The 23,978-nt window shown below is 38.6% G+C and overlaps 2 protein-coding genes across 6 annotated transcripts in view; one reads left to right on the top strand and one right to left on the bottom strand.

Moving 5' to 3' along the window:
* LOC111605209 (myb-like protein V) overlaps nt 1–23,978 on the top strand; it is a 44,892-nt gene that overhangs the window by 4,031 nt on the left and 16,883 nt on the right. For 2 of the 4 annotated variants that reach the window (XM_023323628.2, XM_023323626.2), the window contains exons 2-3: nt 14,091–14,253; nt 21,132–21,203. In XM_023323628.2, coding sequence (XP_023179396.1) covers nt 14,091–14,253; nt 21,132–21,203 — 235 coding nt within the window. The remainder of the gene's footprint in view (nt 1–14,090; nt 14,254–21,131; nt 21,204–23,978) is intronic. The other 2 variants (XM_023323630.2, XM_023323627.2) reach the window with 1 other exon arrangement.
* Nucleotides 4,867–23,978, bottom strand: part of LOC111605210 (serine/threonine-protein kinase mos) — a 38,499-nt gene continuing 19,387 nt past the window's right edge. The window contains exon 5 of one of the 2 annotated variants that reach the window (XM_030225239.1): nt 4,867–4,916. In XM_030225239.1, the coding sequence (XP_030081099.1) occupies nt 4,883–4,916 (34 nt within the window). In that variant the 3' untranslated portion in view covers nt 4,867–4,882. Of the gene's footprint in view, nt 4,917–10,125; nt 10,177–23,978 lie in introns of those variants that run through there. The other variant, XM_023323632.2, reaches the window with a different exon arrangement.

Genomic DNA, 23,978 nt, shown 5'->3' with positions numbered 1-23,978 from the left:
GTGATGCAACAAAGCGTGAGGCGGCAGCGGCACCAACTAACGCAGTTACAAACTGTGCGTGTATAATAGGCTGCTGTCTGTAGCTGTAGCTGTAACTGTGAAATGTATCTGTATCCATAGCTGTAGCTGCTAGCATGTAGCATGTAACTGCCTCTGCAGCCTTGCGCTAATTTCAAACTAAGATTACAACGGAACAAAAAGCCTAGAAAACGAAACTATTGCAATTACCGGATATGCGCAGCTCTTGATAAATAGCTCACATAGACGGCGTATAAACGTACGTCTTCTATTTTACGATAGGGCATGGAGTTTTTCGGTTGCTTTTGCCTAATTGCTGACGACATTCGATAAGCTTTAGTGCGAGGGTAGCATTGACACAATTTTCAGACTCTTCACAGTTCATAGTTCATTTGCCTCTCGTTAAGCAATACACAAAACATATCTTTTGTTCGCCTTGATCAATAGATAGTTAGATAGAGCACACTCCATCGTAAAGTAATTGTAAATGCGGAAGAGCGACAAGGAGGGAACTACAATGAGCACATTTTATACCCAGCAGCTCCTCTGCTTAGCAAACTTTACAACCGCTCCCCAGCCTCTGCGTTTAGCTGTCATAAATGCGCCATTAGAGCTAACAACTTCACTTAGACAAGACACCCACCCACAATACTCTATGCCTCTCCCCCTCTTCCACTTGAGCACTCTGTCACACACACAAAAGATATGCCATTTTATGCATTTCAAGTGCGTCGCCGTCTGTGCACTATCTCACATCTCTAATAACTCTGTGTGCATGTGTTTGTGTGTTTGTTTGTATATGTGCTTGCTGCACTCCGAACATCCTCTTTCGTCCCTCTCTGTGTATGTCTGTCAGAGCGAGTGAAGTGTCAATTCCATCATAAGCCAAAGTGGCGCACATATCACATAACATTTTCACAAAAGGGGCGACAGGCCAAATCAAAAGAAAAAAAGCAAAATTATTGAACAATATCTCAACTAAACGACAAATACAAATGAAATGTGGGAAAAGCAACAGCAATGCCGAGTTTTATATACACTTTCAATCTATGAACACAATGTGTTTGCATAAACAAGAATATTTTTGCTACTCACCAACACACACGCACACACACTAATGTATTTATATGTGAGCAACTATTGCCAACAAGAATTTGCACTTAGTAAAAGGTTATAGCATATTGAATAATAGCAGCAAATCAATATAAACAACACAGCACAGACTTCACTTAAGCATTAGTTCTTAGTTTTTAATTTAAATTCACACTTAAACAAAATATGTAAAAAAACGCGAAAACTTTTGCAAATTCAGCAAGCAACAGCTCATTTCCTAGAGATTTCAATTAATGTAGTGTTGCAAAACTTTAGCAAGCGATTACGATCAGTGCAAGCAGTGGCTTATCGATAGCTGCAAATATAAGTCTAGCTTTGCAGCCAGTGTTGACATTTGACTATTTTATAGCTAAAGCTAGATTTTTAGCTTTAAAATTGACTATTTCATATTGTCTGTACTACTGAGTTACATTTTATGTCAAGTCACTTTGCACAGTTAGAGTACCTCAGTTTATAGTATACAAAAAAAATGAGCACAATGAAAGCATCAAACATAGACGTCTGTCTCTTCTGCATTTTGACAGCAAACACGCTGCACACGAAGCAGCCGCAATCCCTCATTCGAAAAGATGCAGATACAGCGGACACCGATACAGATTTCAATTTGGGTGTGACAATTGCAGCCGCAGCCGCCAGACGCCATAATGATGAATACCTTTTTAATGAGCAGCTGACGTATGAATATGTATAGATCGCACAGACCCGGGAGACGATTTATTATCGCCTCGACTTGAAGCGACGCGATGCGGATTGCCATGCCTTGTCTTGGCTCCAGCGAAGAGGCGCGCAGCCTGAGTTGCAGCAGCTAAATTACATGGGCTTTTTCACTTTGATACCCTGTAGTCGCTGAAAATGGCTGGCTTATTGACCAAAAGGCTAGATATAGCTTAATTTGCATTACTATTGAAAGTTTTTGAAGAGGACTTTCTCTTGTATTCAGAGTTTGTGCTGTGATACCCTGTTGTCATTATAAATGGGGTATGATGTTTATCGAAAAAAGCTAAATACAGTTAAATTTGTTAAAAAATTTATTTTGGCTTCAGTTAGTTGATTGATTTTTCGATAGAGCTTCAATCTGATTTTAGAGTACCCCAAAGTCGGTAATTTTAATTTTATTTACTTTTGTTCTTTTGTGCGCTTTAGTCGTTAGCTTCAATCATAAATTCTTACCTTTGACGCATGGAATGACCCTAACCTACCCAAATAGTTGACCAGAGTTGTAATGTTTATTGCGCTTTGACATGCAAAGTGAGTTATTCTCGTTGTTCCACTAATATATACATATTCCATATATTCCATAAGTATTCAGAATAATATAAATAATAATTTTTACAGTGTTTCTTAGTATATAGAAATTTGGCTAGTACAAACAGTTTAAAGCCAAAAACTGGCAAGAGTTCTAATTTCGTTTCACATTTCTTTTAATTTTTATTGCATTCATATTTATGTTGCAATTAGCGAGCATTGACTGTAGCCTTCCAACTTTCAATTTTTATTTGCATTTTATTACAAGTTTTGAATTTGCGAGCGTTCACTGTGCTAGCTATAATTTTGAATCTATTTTCTAGCTTTTTTAAAGCTGTAAAAAGAACTCTTTTTTGCGTAACTTTTATTTTATGGTTTTACAAATTATTCCACTTTGCTAGCATTTACTGTATTCAGTTTATTTTTAGCTTGTTTTCTTAGCCTTTTTTAGCAGTTTGTACTTGTTTTTCTAATTAAAAGTTTTCGCCCTTAACGCGCGCTACAAACGCAAACTTATTTCCGCTTGGCGCTTGACTCTGGCCAAAAACACACGCCCAATTGCCAGCCATGCCACACCCACACGAAATATTTCTAAGGGCGTAGACGCAGCTTTATTGCCGTGCAGGGTATTGTTGTTGGCTAAGGTGAATGAGAGGCAGAGGCAGCAAATGTTTGTTGATAAATACAATTTATACAGGTGAATGTGTGTGCTGATGGCTGGAGTGGCAGGTGGACATAGCACATATATACTTAATATATATATATATATTTTTTTTTGATGTTATATTTCGTGCACAATAGAGCGAGTGCGTTATCTGTTTCGGCTGCGGAAATGGGCTATTGAGCCGGCTGTTTATGGCCCATTAGAGCGCTGTGGCCCAAATAATTAGCATGCCATTGTGGTCCTTGAAGGTCCCCAGATAAACGATAACCGATAACCGATAACTCATAGCTGTTCAAGTGGTAAAGTGTCAAGTGCTAGCTACAATTTCCGGCTGGCCAATTGCCAAAGCTACGAATATATTCTGAATGCAAATAACTTTCTAAACTGATGGCTGCACCTCGACGGCTTCCTTTTGCAAGTACGCCTAAGCATATGTACATATCTGTGTGGCACAGTGAAAGCACTGTACAGATGTCCAGCTCTCTTGACAAGCCAGACTTTGTAGTTAATATGCAGCAAGCTTAGCTGTACGCGTCTTCTGTAGAATATTTGGTTTATTGTTAATCATTTACTTATAGGTTTTGCTTGTTCACTAAAGCCAGCTTGCACTGTACCTATGCCCATAGCCTACTAGATGTATTTACTGTAGTTCACATGACCTTTCAACAAAATAAATATGGAATATGTTCACGGCAGTCGGCTTTCACTGTACGAGCCGTGGCAGAACCAAGGCTTGGCCTGCCGTCAGATGCCAGTCAAACTATTGCCGCTGTTTTGTGTGAAGTGTTTGCCCAGGTAAACACAAGGTGTCCACTTGACTTCCGTTTTGCTGATTGCTTCGTATGGTTCGCTTCCCGGAATCGCAGTTCGTAACTCGTAACTGGAGACTCGAGGCTCGAGAGTCGAGAGTCGAAAAACTCCAAACAAACGTGACATGTGCTGACGTCCGCATCGATGTTTGCCATAGTTTCTGCGCTGCGGTTTAATTCATACGATTTGCATAGGCATTTGGCATTTGTGTTTCTAGCTATTTGCATTTGGCGGCGGGCCCTCTCTTTGTTGTCGTCCATCCTACAACAGCAGCAGCAACAATTCTATTTGCATATCAAATATTTGCAAATGCCAACGCATAAAACACTCGAACGCTCCATTTGAGTGCCAATTGGATGGGCCAATAAAGTTCTAATAAAGTTGATCGATAAACGATAAGTATAACGATAACACTTAGATTTAACTTTGTGCTAAAGCGAGATTTAAAAGCTGCCGTCAAAGTTGATGCAGCTGAAGTTTTTAGCTATTTTAACACTCAAAAAAGGCTAGATATGACAAAATGAAATTAGACTTTTAAAAAGAAGTCAACTTCTAGTTGTAAAAGTTCGATCTATATATTTAACACTATCTTTAACTTATTCCATAAGTTTGACAATTTTTGTTTAAAAATAAAGTTAGTTATAGCTAAATAAGTATTAAAGCTGACAGCCAACTAAAAGTTGTATATGCTTAAAAGCATCTGTTTTTATCTTCTTCTTTAACTATATTTTCCAAAAATATATTGCCTAAGAAAACATGCCAATTGTAGCTTTAAAGATAAACTGTCAGCATTTTTTAAAGAAGTTTTTCAGTGTCTTTTAGACATTTTCGATTTAAAAATAAAGTTAGCTATAGCCAAAATATGACTGAATTAGCATTAGAGCTGAGAGCAGCGTAGTCAATTTAAAGTTGTGTATGTTTAAAAGTATCTGCTTAACTTTTGGTAATTGGTATTGGAAGGTAAACTGTCAACAGCGTACACAACTTATTATTTTTAAAGAATTTTTTAAAGTGTTTGACAGGACAATTTTCTTAGAAAATGTGGCCAAATACAGCCATAACAAAGCTGAAATGATAATAAATTGTATTAATATTTATGTTGCTTTAATTTATGCTCAAATTATATTTTCTTATAATAAATAATAAATAATAATAAATGCTAAAGACAGCTATAAAAAGCTATATTGTTAACAGCGCAGCCAACTTTAAGTGAATCTGCAGTTAAATATCATATGCATTATGTTTTTTAACAGCTTATTATAATTTTCCAATTAAACTTTTCCAGATTAAAACACGAATAATAGCTTTAAAAAAGCTTTAAAAAATAGTCAACTTTAAGTTGAAAAATGCATTAAATATATTAACTTTGATTTAGATTCATGATTATATATTCCTATACCTTCATTATTAACCAATAAGATATAGCTATAAAATGGCTAAATTGCCAACAGCACAGCTAAGTTGAAGCGGATTTTTGATGGTTTCTTCCCTATACTAAATGACATTTGTTGCGCTGCGGTTACAAAGATCTCATTACGATCAGTGACTGTCGCCGACTCAATTATATGAATATGTGAGGGGACTATATAGATGGTTTCCTGTTCGAGTACAATTATCAGATGGTTATCGGATCAGTTTTACCCGTATATGCAGAGTGTGCCCATAATAAATCTTAGCTTTTTTTGTTTTTTTGTCTTCTCTTGGTTAACGCTTGTCAAATTATGCAAATTTCAAGTGTGGGCTACAAAATCAGTTATGAATGAGCCAAAGAGAGTGAGAGCAGGAGAGAGGCAAAGGGAAAGGGAGTGTGTGCGCTAGAGATGGCCCGAAAAAAATAAACAGATTTGGGTCATTGATACAAACTTCGATGGAGCATTCAGTCAACACATTGTCAACGACAAAGGGCGTGTTGAAGCGAGCTGCTTCACACGCACCTCAACCAAGAGCCAACAGCCAAGACACAAGAGACACGACGAACCCGAGCGAATTTCACGCAGCAACAACTACTTAAATTTCTCATTACATTAATCACACCCACAGGGCTCTACGCGGCGGTAAAAAAGCTAAAATTCCTTTGTAGCCTTTGTCGAAGATTTACACGTTTACGTAGTGAAACGAGTATATTACACATAGAGTATATATGCTCTAGATACTGTAGGTGTATATAGGTATATCTGAAGATATACTAAATGGAGCATATACTCTACTCTTCACACCATGTAGTCTAACACTTCTAGTCCAAAAAAGCAAGCTGCAAGTGCCTAACAATGGGAATGGGATGCTTGGCTGGAGCTGCAATGGCCAAGTTAGCAACGGGCCTTGACGCTGCCACCGCTCTTGCCTTTAGCCTTGCCTCTGCCTCATACGCTGTGTGCTTCTTTCTCTTCACCATCTAAGCAAACTGCAGCTGCATCCTTTTGGCTTGTTTAACTTGGCTTCAACACTTTTGTCTTTCTTTTTTGCACACGCTTCAAGCTGTAAGCGGAGACCCCATTCGAATTGTAAACAGAGTTTTGGACACGCCTATTTGGGTTATGCTGCTGCATGGATGAGTACCCGCCCATATACACACACACATCTGCATATAGATACATGTATATATATATATATATATATATGTTCGTTGTCGGATTTCGTTTCAAGTCTGCAAAATGGGTTACTGAACGGCCCTTTGGATTGTTCAGCGAAGCGTGCGGCGCGGATTTATAACGGAAGCTTAGCCCGCTGCCCGTTGCCCATTGCCCATTGCCCGTTAGCCGATTCGAATCATGAATAAATTAACAATCGTTGACTACAAATTTGCATGTACACGGAGACAGAGCCAGGGGGAGAGAGACACACACTATATCTATATAGACCCCAACTAAATGCACATATATATACATATATATATATAAAGCTTCTGTCAAATATGCAGACAGTTTTGCATGCCCAACAGGTTCGCTAAGGGGAAATTGGGATTCGAGCCGTGAATTGACCCAAAATTTAATTTAAATATTAAACTGAAAATTCATTTATATAAAAGATACAAGATAAGGTTACCCAACATTAAAGCCATGGTCCACTAAATAAACTCAGATTATTCAGTTGTTTTAAGAACAAAGAAATATAATTTAAAAATATATATATGGTAAATGGGATTCGAACTCTGATCTTGAACTGAGATATAAAACAATAGTCGACCCTATGATTAAAGAGATTCGAACTTGGAAACTTTTCATTGATTTCCTAGCAATCATTTTGCCAAGTGCTTTAAGCTTTCTAGTTACTTGCATTGACTAATCGATTTTATGCAAATTTATCGATAAATATGCAAACAGTAGCTCAGTCCCTCAACCTTTGCTCGAAGCCCTCAAGCTAAGTGTTCCAGTCTTTGTCTACGTCTATGTCTGCAACAGCATCAGCATCTCGATCTGCAACTGCATCTGCATCAGCATTTTGCGTGTGGTCAGTTGTCCAAGACCCACGCCTCAAACGCCCCCCGCCATCGCTTGTCAGCTTCGGCTGGCACCCACAAGCGCCAGAGCAAACAGGCCAAGCAGACCAACAGGCCAAACTGACAGTTCGGACAGTTCGAAAAAGTTTTTGGATAGTTGGGCGTATGCAGCTTCGATCCGAGATGCAGGCGGATAGCTGATTGTGGGCGTGGCGCGTGGGCAGCTCTTGAATAGCAGTCGAAAAATTATTGCAGAATTGTAAATTATTTGCACTGTCGACCTCATTGTCAGCGCTTTAAAAGAGTTAAAGATACAACATACACGCTCTACACACACTCTACACACTCAACTGCAGCTATTCATGACATTAAATTCAAACGCGTTTTATGCAAATTTTGTTTTGTTGCATTCGGTTTGGGTGTAAATGCTTCCCAAATAGCCCCATAATTATTTTCGAGTGTACTTAACCGAAAACCTGTCCAAATTGCTTTTAAATGTTACTTTTAATTAGTTGGCAGCACATATAGAAACACGTCTGTATATATGCTAATAATCTAGCTATAAATCAAGCTTTTCTATTGTAAATGCAAAAACTTGATTTGCATAAAAAACTCGAATTACATAGCCAAATGACTAGGCGACAATTAGGTTTACTTTGTTGTTCATTAAATACCCTGTAATTGGCATAGAAAACAAATAAAGGGTGGGCTGAGCAGAGCTGCTAAGTGAATCAGGCACACAACTCAGGGAGGGAGGGGAATGGGGGCAGTTATCCAAAAGTCGATGCATACAAAGTCTCAATATTCATCAGAGGATCATACATAGTAAATTCAAGATATCTAGCGCTGGTGGCCCTCAAGCTAAATAAGCCAAGTAGAAGGATCGATTATTATCGATAATATGGAAATGGGTTGAGTTATCGAAAGAAATATTTAGCTCATACTTTATATGGCAACAGGAATATACATTTAATATAAATTACAAGTCTTAAGCAAACGTCCGACACTCTGCCGGTCGTCCTGATTAAGAATCATTATACACCATATATATGCGCACATATAGATCGATATATTTCATAATGATCATTCAGATAAAAAACATTTTGAATCAGAATGTCGAATGAACTCAGATGAATGTGTATAGGAAAGCAGGGTATCTGCCAGTATATAATTTACCACTTATCATATCATTTTTAACAACTAAATATTTTATTTAGCTAATACTTTAAATACATAAAATACTTTAAATACTTTAGTACATAATTCCACAGGAACTGATATAAAAGTAGCTAAAAGAAGAGATCCACTCTCTTTTCTCTGCCTCTCCCTCTCTCTCCATTATTATCCCTTTTAATCCTAAGTTCCAGTGCCCGTTCCAGTGCGAAGGTCCATCACTCGCTCATAAGCAGTTAAAAGCCGCTTAGTATTTATTATATTCCACTTTAGCTATAATTATATATATAAACTGAAGCTTATCTGAGCAGCTCCCCCAATTACTGCTGGAACTCCACACACACACCCATCCACACCCACCCACGCAGGCAGATTGTAATTACTTTCCACAAATTGCCTTTGAGGGCCTTTCGGGTCAGTCACAGGCCGAATTTGGCTGCGGCATCGGTCAGCCTCAAGTAGTAAGCGTCTTATGTGGCTTATTTGTAGCTTGCATTAAAAAAAAGCTAAAGAAATTGCCATTAAATGCAAGGCAAAAGTGTTTCCAGCTACTTTTAATGGCTACACAAATGAAAGAAGCGAGTATATTGGTTTCAGGCATTTCGAGTGTAAATAGTCTCTTAGCAATAGCAAAGGTATACCCGAAACTGGAGTCTTTCAAATTCAAAGTCTAAAAACATCATTCCACTCAAAATAAAAAAAAAGCTGAAAACTTAATAAATATTCCAATCAAACTGCAGTTTGCCTTAAAATTTTTCAAAAATGACTCAAAATTTAGAAGTGAATATTGTAATGCCCCAATTAATACCCAAGACTTCAACAAGTCAAAAAAAGTATCACACTCCAGAATCGAACCACATATAGCTGAGTTATAGCCAATTTAAGTTCAAGAACTAACTGTATTAACAAATCTTACGACAACTCTATCTATTCTTTATGTATAACTTAGCTTCACTATTTCTTTGTACCCCGAACGAGTATTACGCAGTCGTCTATACACGCTCTCTCTTCCTCCTCTTTGTCCATTCACTCTGTGCAATATTTATTTTTATGCCAACTGCAACTGGCCATTGATAAGCGCCGGACAGCAGCAGCAGCAGCAGCAGCAAACAGAAGCAAGTGGCGGGGGCCAGTTCTTTGAGAGGGGGCGTGGCAGCTGCGACAGCGGAAATTTATGGTCGTCACATAAAACGCATAATCAGTAAACGAATGTGCCGCACAGTCGAGCCGGATTAACCGAATGACCGGACGGGAAGACAGTCAGACGAATGGATGGACGATGGATGGACAACTGAATGTTTCTCCAGCTCCCGCTGTTTCCTCTGCTTTAAATGATTGCGCGCCTGACGAATGTGCAACATTCAATGAATATCAGCAGACATAAATATATATATATATACATATATGTATTTATATATATTTATCTGTCTCTTTTATATTATTTAACAAAGAGGAGGAGCAAAAGAGAAGCAAAGTGAAAATTATCTCAGCTTTTGATGACTCTTTAGGCTAAGCAATTATTTAATAAAATGTATGACAAATATGATGTGACTAGTTATATTTGCATATATATGTATATATCCAATGTAAAAATGATTGTAATTAAATTTCACATAAATTTATGTATATTCAATAATTAACTTAGTGAGCCAGCTTAACTTTGTGTCGCAGATTCGAATTCCAGGCAGACTTACTATAAAATTATGGAGGGCATAAACTGTAAATTAAGTTATAAACAGATTAATTGTATTTAAATATATATGTGTGTAAAAATATAAAAATAACAATATAGGGGCATAGGAAAGCTAAAATATTTATATAGTAAATATATAAAAAATATAATTAAGTCGAATTGAAAAACTGAAAATGTTATAAATAAATAAAAGGGTAAATGCGCGTAGTCCTTGAATATCGTAATATCGTAAATATTTAAGAATATTATTTAAGATATCTCGAATGAGGTATATGGAACTCCATGAATCCCTCAAACACAGAGAGGTTCAATATAGTCAAGCTAGAGTATCTTTCAACTGAATATCGTAAATATATGAAAAACCAAAAATAAAAATATTTAATAAAAGTTTGAATTTGAGATATGTTAGTTCGTTATTCCTCAGTTCATCATTCTAGATAGCAAACCCAGTCTATCCAATATCGTAAATATGTGAATATCGTAAATATGAAAAATCAAATACCGAAATATTCAACTGAGATATGCTAGTTCATCATTACATACAAATATCGTAAATGACAAACTCAGCCACCTACACATCATACCCAATATCGTATATATATGCATATGCTTATACTTTTTTTATGACTTATGTGGCAACGGAAGCTAAAGTTGATGGGAATGCAAATACCCTGGCTGCAGGCATTGTCGAGGGCTGCACCTTAAAAGGCAGAAGCGAATTCGAAATGGAAATGGGAATGGGAATGGGAATGGGAATGGGAATGGGAATGGGAATGAGTGTGGCTATGGGTAATGAGTCACGGGCGCTAAATTAGATTCCTAAAGTGCAGCGTCTGCACTTTGCACCTATTGCACAGACAATTGATTAAGAGATTGAGGTGGAGGTAGTGTAGGGGCAGGGTAGCTGCATGTTGCATGCCACAAAGCTGACTGTTAATTAAGGCAATGTAATGCCATTAGCTGACCTTTTGCCTTCGCCAATGCCATTGATGTGGCAGCTAATTAAGTTTGCAACAGCTGAATACAGATCAAACCAGGAGGAGCATAAGCTGGAAGCTGGCAGCATGAGTCACCTATACATATATATATATATATCCATATATATAAGCAAGTTTATTTGAAGCCAAAGTCCAGCCAGTTTGATAACAGTTAAATTGATTTTGATTGCTTTATTTGATGATCATAAATCAAAGGCGCATAGAACTGCGACGCGGCACGTGGGCCGCATTTGAAAAGCAAAGTGAAAAACTTGCCACAGATGGTTGCAAGATATGAAGGCAGCCAAACACACACAAAACGCACTTGGACGCTGCCCACTTGGCTGCAGCTTCAGCTGTCCGGCTCTCCGACAGCCGGACACGATACGAAACGAAAACATTTTGTGCGATTTGCTTGTAAGTTTTAGATACCCTGCAAAAATTAGAAAAGGCTCAGTTGGGGTATATTGGTTTACTGACTAGATGTGTGCCTATAGATAGTGGCAAGAAATGATTTGAGTGTTATATGTAGTTTTTTTTTTCAATTTATCGATAACTTACAACTATCGATACAATTACAATTAAAATTATCAATAACTTCCAATTATGATATAGCACTCCAGCGTATTCAAATAATTTACTTCAATTTCAACATGTCAACTCCATCTATGTTAAAGACTGTGAAGCAGACAGAAGTATGAAACATCGACTCGAGACCTTCAGTCACCCCAACGTCAGTTCTTTGATTATTTCTCTATCTTCTATTTGTTAACTAACTGTTTAGCTGGCAAACGCTATAAGACCTTAACTGATTAGGACGTGTACATAATTTTCAATTATCGATAACTTGCAGACTTAACAAAAATCGATCAACTTAGTAAAAAAAATATTTAACTATTTTTTTCTTATATTTTTAGGAATTTAGTCATAATTTTTCATGCAAGCAAGATATATGTATATATATATACATACATATATGATATCGATAACATTAACTCATAGTCAAAATCGATAACTATCACATTCATGCCTGAGCAGATTGCAAATATATATTATTTACTGTACAGATGCCAAGGCAAGTCGTATATATTTCAGTACACATTGATCTATGTAATCTCTTAGGATTCAGAGAGAAACTATTGACAAAGAAATTCTTTGGGATGAGGTAAAGTTGGCTCGTTATGTAGGTTCGTGTTTATATACATATAAACATCAACTGAAATATCTTTCAGGGAACTCTGCTTGATTTTTGAAATATCATTTCATTTATACAGGGCATCAGTCCGTCGACCATTCACACATGTTTTCACATTCATTTATTAGACGCTCGTTTGAGCGTTAGACTTGACCAAAGACCAAAAAAAAGAAAGAAAACTGGATTGCTCGCATGTGGTTGAATGGACGCAGTCAAGTCAAAGCATTTGGCCACAGTCGAAGTCGAAGTTGGAGCAGGAGTTGGAGCTCTAGTTGGCGCTGTTGCCGTTGCCCACTCGAATGCCTCCAAGTGCCAATTTTATCAAATTATTTGCACTTAACTCGCAAATTCAATTTGAAATAACGAGCAAATTGTTGTTGCCTGCGTTGCTCTTGTTGTTAGCAATTGGCTGTGGGGCCGACACAGTTCACATATGGCTTTGGACATGCTTAATAGAAACTTAGGATATCTGTGGCACGCATATTCCTTGCTTTCTCACAGGTGCAACCATAATCGATATCTTTGTCAGCTGCAAATATTGGGTCAACACGTCAATAATGCCACAGGGTGGCAGCGCCTGACAGCCTAACAATTCGCATGGGTGGAGGGGGGCTAGCATGGTCAAAAGGCACAGTGCTGCCAAATCTACAATTTGGTGAGACAAAAAGAAGTGTGGCCAAGTGTGTGTGGACAGTGTATGGTGTAAAGTGAAGAGTGGAGAGTTGAGAGGGAAGAGTGGAGAGTGGATATTGGATAGTGGATAGTGGAGAGTGGAGAGTGGTGAGTGGAGAGTATAGAGTAGAGGCTAGAGTATAGAGTGGAGAGTGGAGAGTGGAGAATGGAGAGTGGAGAGTATAGAGTAGAGAGTACAGTGAAAAGTGGAGAGTGGAGAATGGAGAGTGAAGATTGGAGAGTATAAAATAGAGAGTGAAGAATCAAGAGAAAGTTTAGACTGGAGAGTGGAGAATGGTGGGTGAAGAGTAAAGAGTGTAGAAGAAGGCAGAGAGTTGAGAATGAAAAGTGGAGAGTTGAAGCTGGTGGAGAATGGTGGATGAAGAGTTGAGACTGAAATGTAGAAAATAGAAAGTGAAGAGTGAAAAGTGGAGAATGCAGAGCGGAAAACGATGATTCCACTCATCGAGTTAACCGAAAGAGTCTTCAACTCAGGGATGTGAACATGATCATGAAGACTATTTATATATATTTGCTCAGTAATCTTAAGGTTTTGAAGTAGCTCTTGAAGTTAACAGCCTAAAATTTGTTTGCTTTGATTGTTATTCGATTTCGTCACATATTCCCCTGGCGTGGTATCAGTGTGCAGTCTCGTTGGATTGCATTATTGGCTTCGTGTACTTTGGTTGTGCCTATTGAGGCACTTGAAGATATTTTCTGTTGCAACACAATGCTCCAGATTAGTGGCTAGAGCTCGTGTGTGTGTTGTGTGTGCTTGTCGACCAGCTGGCTGGGCCAGTAGTAACAATAATTTTGACACTTCTTGGGGGTGCCGGAGCTGGTGCCGGATTATAAGCATTGGGAAAGATTTCAGCTATGCAACCAGACGATACCATACGATACGATCGGCAGCCCACGCGACGAAGCTCGTAGCTGGAGCTGGAAGCTGAAGCTGGTTGAGCAAGTTTTCGGCTGCAGACACGGCGGCTGCAATTGAAGGCTGTCAGCTGGCATTAATCAAGCTCTGTGTAGATATCTCTCTCTCTCTATCTGTTTGCTTACTTATCTATATATATTCAATTTACGTTTTGCAGACAAAACGAGAAGGATTGCGACGAGGATGACAAGGACGATGTGCATGATATAATGCCGCCAGCGAACTATATACAAATATCGCAGGGCAAAATTCAATTGGTGCATCAGGCGCGCTCGCTGGAGCACGAGCCAGCGCTCAGCTTGGAGCGTGCCAGCGACAAGGTGAGTGAGAAAGTAGTTAAACTAACTCAGCAAGTATACCCCGTATATATATATCCAATAATTTCCAACTGGTGCTGGTTCGTAGCTCTACTTAGCCCGGTAGCAGTGCTCAGTGCAATTACACTCCTATTAAACAACATTAAACTATAAACATTATTGTCATTTGGTTAACCCTCACCTATGCATAACCCAATTTGCCCGGCCTGGGAAGCTTTTCCTTGGCTTGTCGTGTGCAAAACCTGACATGCAACACCTTTTGAACCTTTCAGATTAGCTGAAGTGCAGCCACTTGAAGTTACAGATTGATGCAAGCTGCAATTCTGGCATGCAAATGCACTTTTGACATGCAGTTAAAGCTGCTGTTTCAGCTTGACTTTATGAATCTCACATAAGAATTTACCTTCAACATGCAGTCAGTTAAGCTTTAGTTTACAATTTGACTGTAGAACTGTAGTTGGTTTATCCTGATGTAACAAAGTTGCACTCCACAGCAGTTGCTTTCATGTGGCTGTTAAAATTTGTCAGTTGGATTTACTTAAGCAAATCCATTTTTTATATTCAGCTTAAGCAGCTGTCCACGTTTAACTGTACAACACTCTCATACATATGAATTCTTAACATGCACTTTAAGCTGCTGTTAAAGTTTGACTGTAGGAAACTCTGATACAAATGTATTTTTAGCCCGTCGATAAACTTTGACTCTCGCATGCAAATGCACTTTAAACATCCATTTTAACTCGCTTGCAAAACATGCTTCCTCTGTTAATATTTGACAGCCACTTTGACCTTCTTGTGAAACTGTAAAGTCTCTACAACCAAGCCAAGCTTGAGCTGCGTGTCTCTCTCTTTCATGTGTTTGACTCATAAATCTGCGAATCTCAATCAGCTTCTGACCATCTGCTAAGAATGCTGCTGATAACCTACATAATATTTTTAGCTACATTCGAAGTAAGGGTTAAGCTCATCATTCTTAACATTTTGCATGATTTGATCTGTGTCAAGATTTATGTTCAATGTGATTAAAGCTGCGGTTCGCTTTCATCTACCGAGATTGTTCCTTATGCTTTACATATTATGTTTAGGAATGAGGTTATGTTTAAGATTTATAACATGATGTATAGATAAATGGGAATTCGGTGAGTGTTTGTAATAAGTTTTTAAAATTTTCCTTTTGACTTGGCTTATTTTTGGGTCATCTTTCTGAATTATAGACATGCCACTAGCTGAAGTGGAGTTGGTTATTCACATCATTCGCTATGATTCACAAAGGCTATTCACATTTATATGGGTCAAGATTTATATCATTCTGAATGATACACATTAGACTGATCATCATTCTGTATGATAGACTTTAGTCTGCCCATCATTCATATCATTTACTATTATGATAGAGCATACTTATATGATTCACTATCATTCTGAATGACAGTCTCTAGACTGATCATCATTCATATCATTCACTATCATGCATCACTTACACCATTCTGAATGATAAACTGTCCAGTCGTTCCACATCTTTGCATCATTCCCTTTCATCATGCCCATCATGCCCTATCGTTCTGAATGATTCGCCTTCCTCTGCCCATAATTTGCAACATCTCAAACAAATTTCTTCATTCCGAATGACACCTTCATCGATGCCAAATCAACGTCAGCCGCTAACAGCTGTTGTGCTGAGTTTTCAGCTCAAGTTTTCAGCTTCACTTGACTGTTATGGCCAATTGCGGCTTGTTTTGGCATTGGTTTACTCTCGCGTTTCCCATGAGCGTGTTTAGCTAAGCGTTCCCATAAAACTTTGGATGTTCGAGCATGAGGCTTATGCGATCACGTTTCGACTTCCGTGACGCTTTAATAGCGCTAACTATGGCGCAGGCGCGCACTGGAGCACTTGATTTATGGCCACCTCTTCCAGCCGTGGAACGTGGCCAAGTTGGCCTGGCCCCATAAGCAGCTGCAAATGAGCTTCGCACAGAATCTGCGGCTATGTAAAATTGGTTGGGACAAAGCTGTGCCGTGTAATGTTTCTCAGAAATCTCGCGACTCTTAGAAGCGACCCAGCGGGCAGCTGGCTGATGGCTGCTGCCTGATGGCTGCCTTGCTGCTGACTGCTAATTGAAGCTGTCTTTAAGCCTGGCCCGCACAGTGGGACAAATGCTGCATCTGTATTGATTGCCACACATGTTGAGCTCATCTCGCTCTCCCCTCTCTCTCTCTCTCTCTCTTTCTCTTTCTTCAAATGGCAACACCCACACACAGATGGCTGCAGCAACTGCTCTCTCTTGCCCCTCTGCCGCCTCTCTCTCTGCTAAATGGCATCTTGATTATGCCGCTCGCATACAATAGAGCTGCTGCTGCTGCAGTTACTGCTGCATCAACCCTGTCTGCATCCCAGCGCCCTGTCATCAGAACCCAGTCACGTTCTCTGCCCGGCTGCAGTTGCATTTCTGCGACGTCTGATTGAACTAAAGTGCTCTAGTCGCAGTTGCTCGACTAGCAGATACCATGCAATTGCGAATGCGAAGATCATATAACTGGTTTGTATAAGATCTACCTCAACTATTTTTGTCTTGTTTGAATATCGATCAGAAATCTGAAACGATATTGAGCATACGATATTCAGCATACGATATTCAGCATACGATATTCAGCATACGATATTCAGCATACTATATTCGACATACGACATTCAGCATACGGTATTCGACATACGACATTCAGCATACGATATTCAGCATACGATATTCGACATACGATATACAGCATACGATATTCAGCATACGATATTCAGCATACGATATTCAGCATACGATATTCGACATACGACATTCAGCATACGATATTCTACATACGATATTCGACATACGATATAATAAATATAATATTAAATATATATAAACTTTAGCTCTTTAAGTTTGTCTATTAATAATTTCTCTATAAATTTCCTTTATGCTTTCTGCCACCTGTTCACATTCAACTGCACAGCTAATATACCCCATTTTATACCCTATGCAATGGGCTCGTCGCATAAAAAGTTCATTGAACGTGCGGCAATTTATGTGCAACGTTTGCACTTCGTCTTCAGCACCTGCCCCTGCCACATCGATCTGCCTGCCCCCTTGAATCTTTGTTTATTTATTTATTTGCCAGCTTTGGATTCGCAACGTTTTTGGTTTCAGTTTCGCTGGCTGGCTGGCTGGTTGGATGGCTCAGCTGTTGCCAGTTGCCAGTTGCCAGTTGCCACTTGGCTGTGGCAAATGCAGTTGCAAGTTGCAGTTGCACATGCGCAGCAGACAGCAATCGTTGCCTTTGTTCTGCTGTGTGTGTGTATGCGAGGCAATAAAGCGAAATATGTAGCTATGCGCATACCCTATAGTCATTAAAGTGCACAGGGAGTGCTAGAAGAGTTGCTCACTTGTTTTTGACTCTCTCTTTCTCTATTTATCTATATATCTCAATCTTTCCCTTGCTCTCTCTCTCTGTCTCTCTGAGTATCTTTTCCTCTTCCTCTCATTTTTTCTTTTTCTCTATCACTCTCTCTCAGTATATATATCTTCCTCTAACTATCTCTCCTTTATTATATATCTGCCTGTGAGATTTCTGTTGCAGGGTATCTGCTAGTGCAGCCTCAGCTATGCTATAGTTAGGCACACTAACATGTCAGAGTCACAAGTGATATATAGCTCAAGCTTTAGTTTTTTCAGACTCTGGTTCAAACTTCGCACACACTCGACAACAACAGCTGTATATTGTTCAGATAAGCTGTTTTATATATGTAGATATATGTGGATATATGTTTATATATACGCTTTAAATAGGTTAGGCACGCATTAGTATTTATCAAGCGGCACATTTATAACAAAACGATCTCACTGTGACTGTATATATATATCTCGTTGCCTGCCTTATAACTCTTTTATGGCTATGAAATGGACTCCACTTAACCCACTCGACGTCTGCGTAATTTCCTGCCACAAATCATGGCTGAATCATGCATCTAGCCAGGCTCAACCTGGCTTATAAATAGTACAGATATACATATAAACGAGGGTGGTATGACAACTAACAATACTTAAATAGAAATATATATGAATAATGAATATATGAATACAATTTCATTGGTATTTATGTAACTCATTCTATCTTCGTTTAATTTCTCTGGCCACCCTCGGCCCAGCCGTCTGGCATTTATTAATTTTCTTCACACCAAAAAATAAATATATATATATTTCTAGCTATAACAATTAGATTTTTACAACTTCCAGCCGACTAATTTTAAGTGTTTAAAGCAAAATATGTTTTACGATTTGTCTGATTGCTTGCGTGTCTCTATTGCCCTCTCTTTCTGTTTATATGCTCATTCATGAAGTGAGCTAAGAGTATATTGGTTTTGTTTACTGCCGTCTACCTTTATGTATTCAATATTTTAACTAAATTTACTGTATGAGCTGTGAACGAGTATTTGGCAGCCAGCTAAGCACGTTTCAATGTTTTGACTTCTGTCTCTTTCCCCCTCTCTCCTCCTCTCTCTCACTCTCTCTCTCTCTGTTGGAGGTGCTGCTGTTTAGCATTTGTTTTTACGAGCCTATTTAAAATTTGTTACTTTTGTTTGGTTTTTTTTTTTTGTGGTCGAAACTTTGTCTAGCGCCTAAAAAAACCGCTGGACTCCCAGACTAATAAGCTGCAAGTTGACTGACTGCCTGAGTGCCTGGCTGGCTGGGTGACAAAGGCTCATAAAATAGCTTCAACTGCAATTGCCATTGCAACGGCAACTCCAACTCCAGTTCCAATTATGAGACTGTCATTCCAACTTCCTGCTTACGCCCACCCAGCTAAAACCTTATATAGGCAGCAAAGTGCGGGCACATATCCAAAACAAGTCACAGATAGATCGCTCTGCTATGCAAGTGCTTTGGCTTTGTTCGTGCCACCGTTGCTTTGTTGCATGCCACACTCGACTGAATTATGGGCCATGCACACCTGCAAAATCAATTCCAAGTCGAGTCCCAGACCTTCGAATCGCGTGCACATGCAAAACTTACCAAACGAAAATAGTTAAAAAATCAAAATAAATTCATTTGCTCGTAAATTAATTTAAATCGCTTAAGCATTAAAGACGCCAAGTATTTTTTTTTTTATTTTCGAATTAATTTTCTCATGTTCCACTTAAAGTTAAATTACAATCAGCTTTTCTAGTACGAATGTTGCGGGCGCCAACGACTGCATAATGCTCGTCAAAAAACTGTTTAATCTGTGCAGAAATCAATATTTCCGAATGGGGTGACCATATAATGAATAGATCTTTCTATGGAGCAGTTGATTCTGATCTTAAATGTTAAATTCTGCAACATTACTTGTTTGTTACGCCCTTAATTGTCGGGTATATATCAAGTCTCTTGCTTCACATTGCACAAAAGCAATATACTCCTTTCACTTTTTGAGGCGAGTATATCAAGTGTTGCAACGCTGCTTTGTTGCTTCCATAAAAATGCACTCGATAAGCTAAGTTTAGCAACAGTTCAATTACAACTCGTTCGTTATCGCAGACCCGCATTTAGTCAAAATACATAAAAACTGTAATTTGGCTCATAAATAGTTCATTTGCAGTTCGTTATCTTTTGTGAAATGTTGCAACTGGCCGCACTTATCGATAAAATGCTCAAATTCATTTATCGCTAACTGATATTTTATTACAAAATTGGTTAAACGAAAAATTTCAGTGTATGCAAAGTTCAAAAAGATTTTAAAATATTTGTGAATTGTTTGCTAAGATCAAAAGCTAAAAACTTTAAATTAAATTTGATTCCAAGTTAATTTCTAAAGGTTAGTACGCAAAATTAACTTGTTGCTTACTAACTATCCAAGCTTTTAATAATGTTGAGAATAACTCAGTATTTGTGATATTTTTGTAGCGATCGATTGTATTTTCGATTGTTATCGATATGTAACTGAGCTCTTAAGCTGTTTCTTGCTTTTCGTTTGTCATTTATATAAGGTGATTAACAGCAACTTGACAACTTGTTTAACTGACAGTTAAGACTTAACATTTAAGTTAAAGTTAACGAAAAAGCTTTCTTGATTGATCAAAAATATGTGTTCCCATATATAGTCTGTTGCTCAATTGCCACTAGAGCTTGTTTATATTAACTGTCAGTTAAAAATTTTCTATTAGAGCTTAGCAAGTTAAACTGATTATCAACGACTTGTCGCTATTAGAACTTTATAAAAATACGTTAAAGAAAATTGTCATAAAAAAATAAAATATAAAAAATCCGTTAAAAAAAATTGTTATGGAGTAGTAATATGTTTAACTGCCAGTCAACAGTCTAAGCAGTCAGTCACAAGTATAGCTCTATTGATATGGACATGGACAGCTTGCTAACAATTGTCTTATCAATTGTTAATCTTTGAGTTATATGCTGACTGATTATCAATGAGTCAGTAGAAAATGCTTCTCAACCTTGTTAACAACCAGTTTATGGTTAACTAATTGTTATCTCTCGCTACACAAGTAGTTTGTAGCTTTGTACTGTGTTAACTACATGTTAAATACGTAACAGCTATTAGCTTATCTATCTTATTTGTATAATATGTGGTTAATATTCGCTTACACACACACACATACACACACACATACATATAGAAATATATACAAATATATTACGCATACGCCCCATTGGTTTCATTGGTCTACACACATCCACAGCCACACACACCCTCTCGCACTTTCCCTCCATCGCACAGCTAAATCATCTATAGCTTTTCTTCTTTTTTTTTTGGGCCTATTTATCTGCTTAGATATCGTTGCCATATCCGAACAACAACAAAAATTGCATTTTGTTCTTCAGTTTGCGTTTCTTTCTTTTTGTTGTTTTTTGCAGGATTTGTTATTGGAAAGGCGCATGATTGAGATTGAAGGCGCGCTGCTGCGTTTGCAGGAGCAGTTCCAAAAAGTGAGTACATCTTACCCACATCTATTCGACATTCTCAGCCAGCGTTGCCAGAGCTTACCAAATTTCATTTCCATTCTCATACCCGCTGCGGTTAGCAGGAAGCAAGTTCCTTCAGCTATATGTATTATATGTTTATATTTCCTTTCAAATTGGTTCACATGGACATTGTGACCTGCCCTGCTGGCGTTGCCAGATGTGCGCATTAATCGTGCTGTTGGCATTTTTGCCAAGAGTCGTTTCGGCTCTTGTGGTTTATGTGGTCAACGGGCCCTGGAGCTAAAGCTGTGGCAGGAATTGGGGCCAGTGAGCGTGGCAAGCTGCGCAGCAGGCAGCAAAACAGCATACGCTGGTCAGCCAGCTCAGCTATGGTAATTAAAAGCTGCAAGCTTTAATTACACACAGCCAGAAATGAGTTTATATAAGGCACGAGGTAGAGCTCTGCATAGATGCGAGACGCTAGAAACCAACTCCATTTGGTTTTGACTCTTGAACTTGACTCTTTGACTCTTTCAGGTTTGATTCTTGTTTTACACTTTAATTCTTACAATCCAATTGGTTCAGATGTTCCCTCTTTGAATAGTTTGGGCTAACTTTGTCATGCCATCTTACCCAGAACCTAATCTCTTGTAACTCTCTATTAATTCTCTTCTCTAGCTTTAGGATTGTATTTCTTATCTTACTCTAACTTTCAATCTTACTCAGCGTTAAATCCCTTTTGTTATCCTTAGTTAGACTCTCTATAGGCCTGAGTATTGCAGCTCAGCTTGAGCGTAGTTGTCTCATTTTTTCTATAGATATTCGACTTAGTTCTCTGTAGCTAAGCCTTTTAATTATTTTCTTACTCGTTAGACATTCTGGCCTTGGACGTAACTTTGATACTTGGCTTTGCTTTTGGTTCTCACTATACAGCTAGACCTATTTGTTAACCTTTCTTGTCTAAGCCTAGATCTGTTAGGGTTTTGTTTAGTTCTCATGTTCTAAAGTGGCCCTTTTTTAAAGGCTGGCAGTCTTTAGAGTCTCGGCACTTGGTTTTCATATTAGTTAAAGTTAATTTAGTTCTTGCATGAGAAACAAAGTCACAGTCGGCTGAAAGATTCTTATGCTAAAGCCAAATTAAGCTGATTTGTTAATGGCTTAGAACCATTTCGTATTGCCGTGAGCGAGCTACAAGGCTTTAAAAAACTGCTGTCTGTCTCTGGATTGTCTGCCAACTATATGTTCCTCTTTAGGTCTCATCTAGCCCTACTAACGTTTCAGCCCTTTACAAATAACTCAACTGAACTTTCGCTGCTTTAAGCTCTTCTTCTGTGGGTTAAGATGAGCTACAGCTTTTCGGAAATTTATGTCTATCTAAGTCTCTTGAGTGTCTAGACCTAGTTCTTGTGCCTCTGCGCTGGTCTTAGCTAACAGCAGACCTTAGTTGAGTTATGGGCCCCTTTTTTCGCTGACTGTAGACCCTCTAGGCTTGGTCTTGTATCCTGCTTTAGTTAAGTCATCGCAGCTTTGGGCTTTTTTGGAGTTCTTATTGCAAACATCTTTTCCGAAAGGAAAGGAAAAATCTCGTATCTAAATGGCACATCTTGAGTCATCTTTTGGGCGTCAGTTTTATGGTCTAGGCAAACGCATTTCCGGGTTTAGGTAATTGAATTTGATAACGGCCTACAGCATTTTGCTTCTGCTTGGCCCAAATAAATGGCCAACGAGTTAAACAGCGGAGTTTATCGTGTGAAAAGGCACAGCATGCGGCCTGAAGAGCCATCACTAGCTACTTCTGCTGCTGCCAGCTCCTGGCCAATGATTTCCGCAACGAAATTGCTGACGCCCGGCCACAGGAAGCGATGGAGACAAAACCCAACAGCAGCCCCTCTAAGTGTATGGGTGTGGGCGTGGCATTTGGTTTTTCGCCTCGGTTCGTCTGATTTTCTATGCTCTGCTTTTTTTTTGGGCTCTGGCAAAAGCGCAAATTTACGAGCTATGGCACTGGCATTGGCATTGGCAATGGCACACAGCTTCTATCGCCCTCTGCTGCCTCAGTTGCCTGACTTTGGCTCTGCCCCCTTTCATACAGCTCGTTATCGCAGCTCCATGTGCCTCCACCGCCTCCGCCTTTTGGGCTCATGCATGGGAATCCGATTACTTTGCCAGTATGCGCATTCTTTTGCTTAATGCGCTCTTCATGCCAGAGTAATATGATATTTTGATGAGCTATGCAACGTCTTCGAGAAGAGAACTCTGAATGCTAGTGCGGATGTAGCTAGATAGATATGGGTAGATAGATAGATATAGGGATAGATGCGTAGATAGGGAGATGGATAGATCTTGAAATAGATAGAGATATAGTATATATAATATCTATCTATCTGCAAACTATATGGATATTAAGAGATATATTGACCGATATATAGATAGATATCAGAGCAGGTGCACGTAAATAGTAACTTGGACAGAAAAACAGATAGATAGAGGGATGAATGGATTATCTATCCATGGAAAGATCTATGGAAAGATAAAGATAGATAAATTTATAGGTAGGTAGATAAAGTTGCATAGATTCATCCATCTATTGACAGATAGATATGCAGATAGACAAAGAGATAAAAGGATATCAGAGTAGATGCAGCTAGCTAGATAGATAAAAAGATTAACAAATAGATAGATAGATAGATAAATATATAAACAAATGAAAAAAAAGCTTGATAGATATACCGTGTATAGGAAGAAACTGAGTGTCGTTCGTTAGATAGCTAGCTTGTGAAATCAGTTGATATAGACGTG

Source organism: Drosophila hydei, unplaced genomic scaffold, assembly GCF_003285905.1.
Source record: "Drosophila hydei strain 15085-1641.00,03,60 unplaced genomic scaffold, DhydRS2 tig00008125-arrow-arrow-pilon, whole genome shotgun sequence".
Taxonomy (NCBI): domain Eukaryota; kingdom Metazoa; phylum Arthropoda; class Insecta; order Diptera; family Drosophilidae; genus Drosophila; species Drosophila hydei.
Note: the sequence above shows the minus strand (reverse complement) of the source record. Positions and strands in the feature narration are given on the sequence as shown.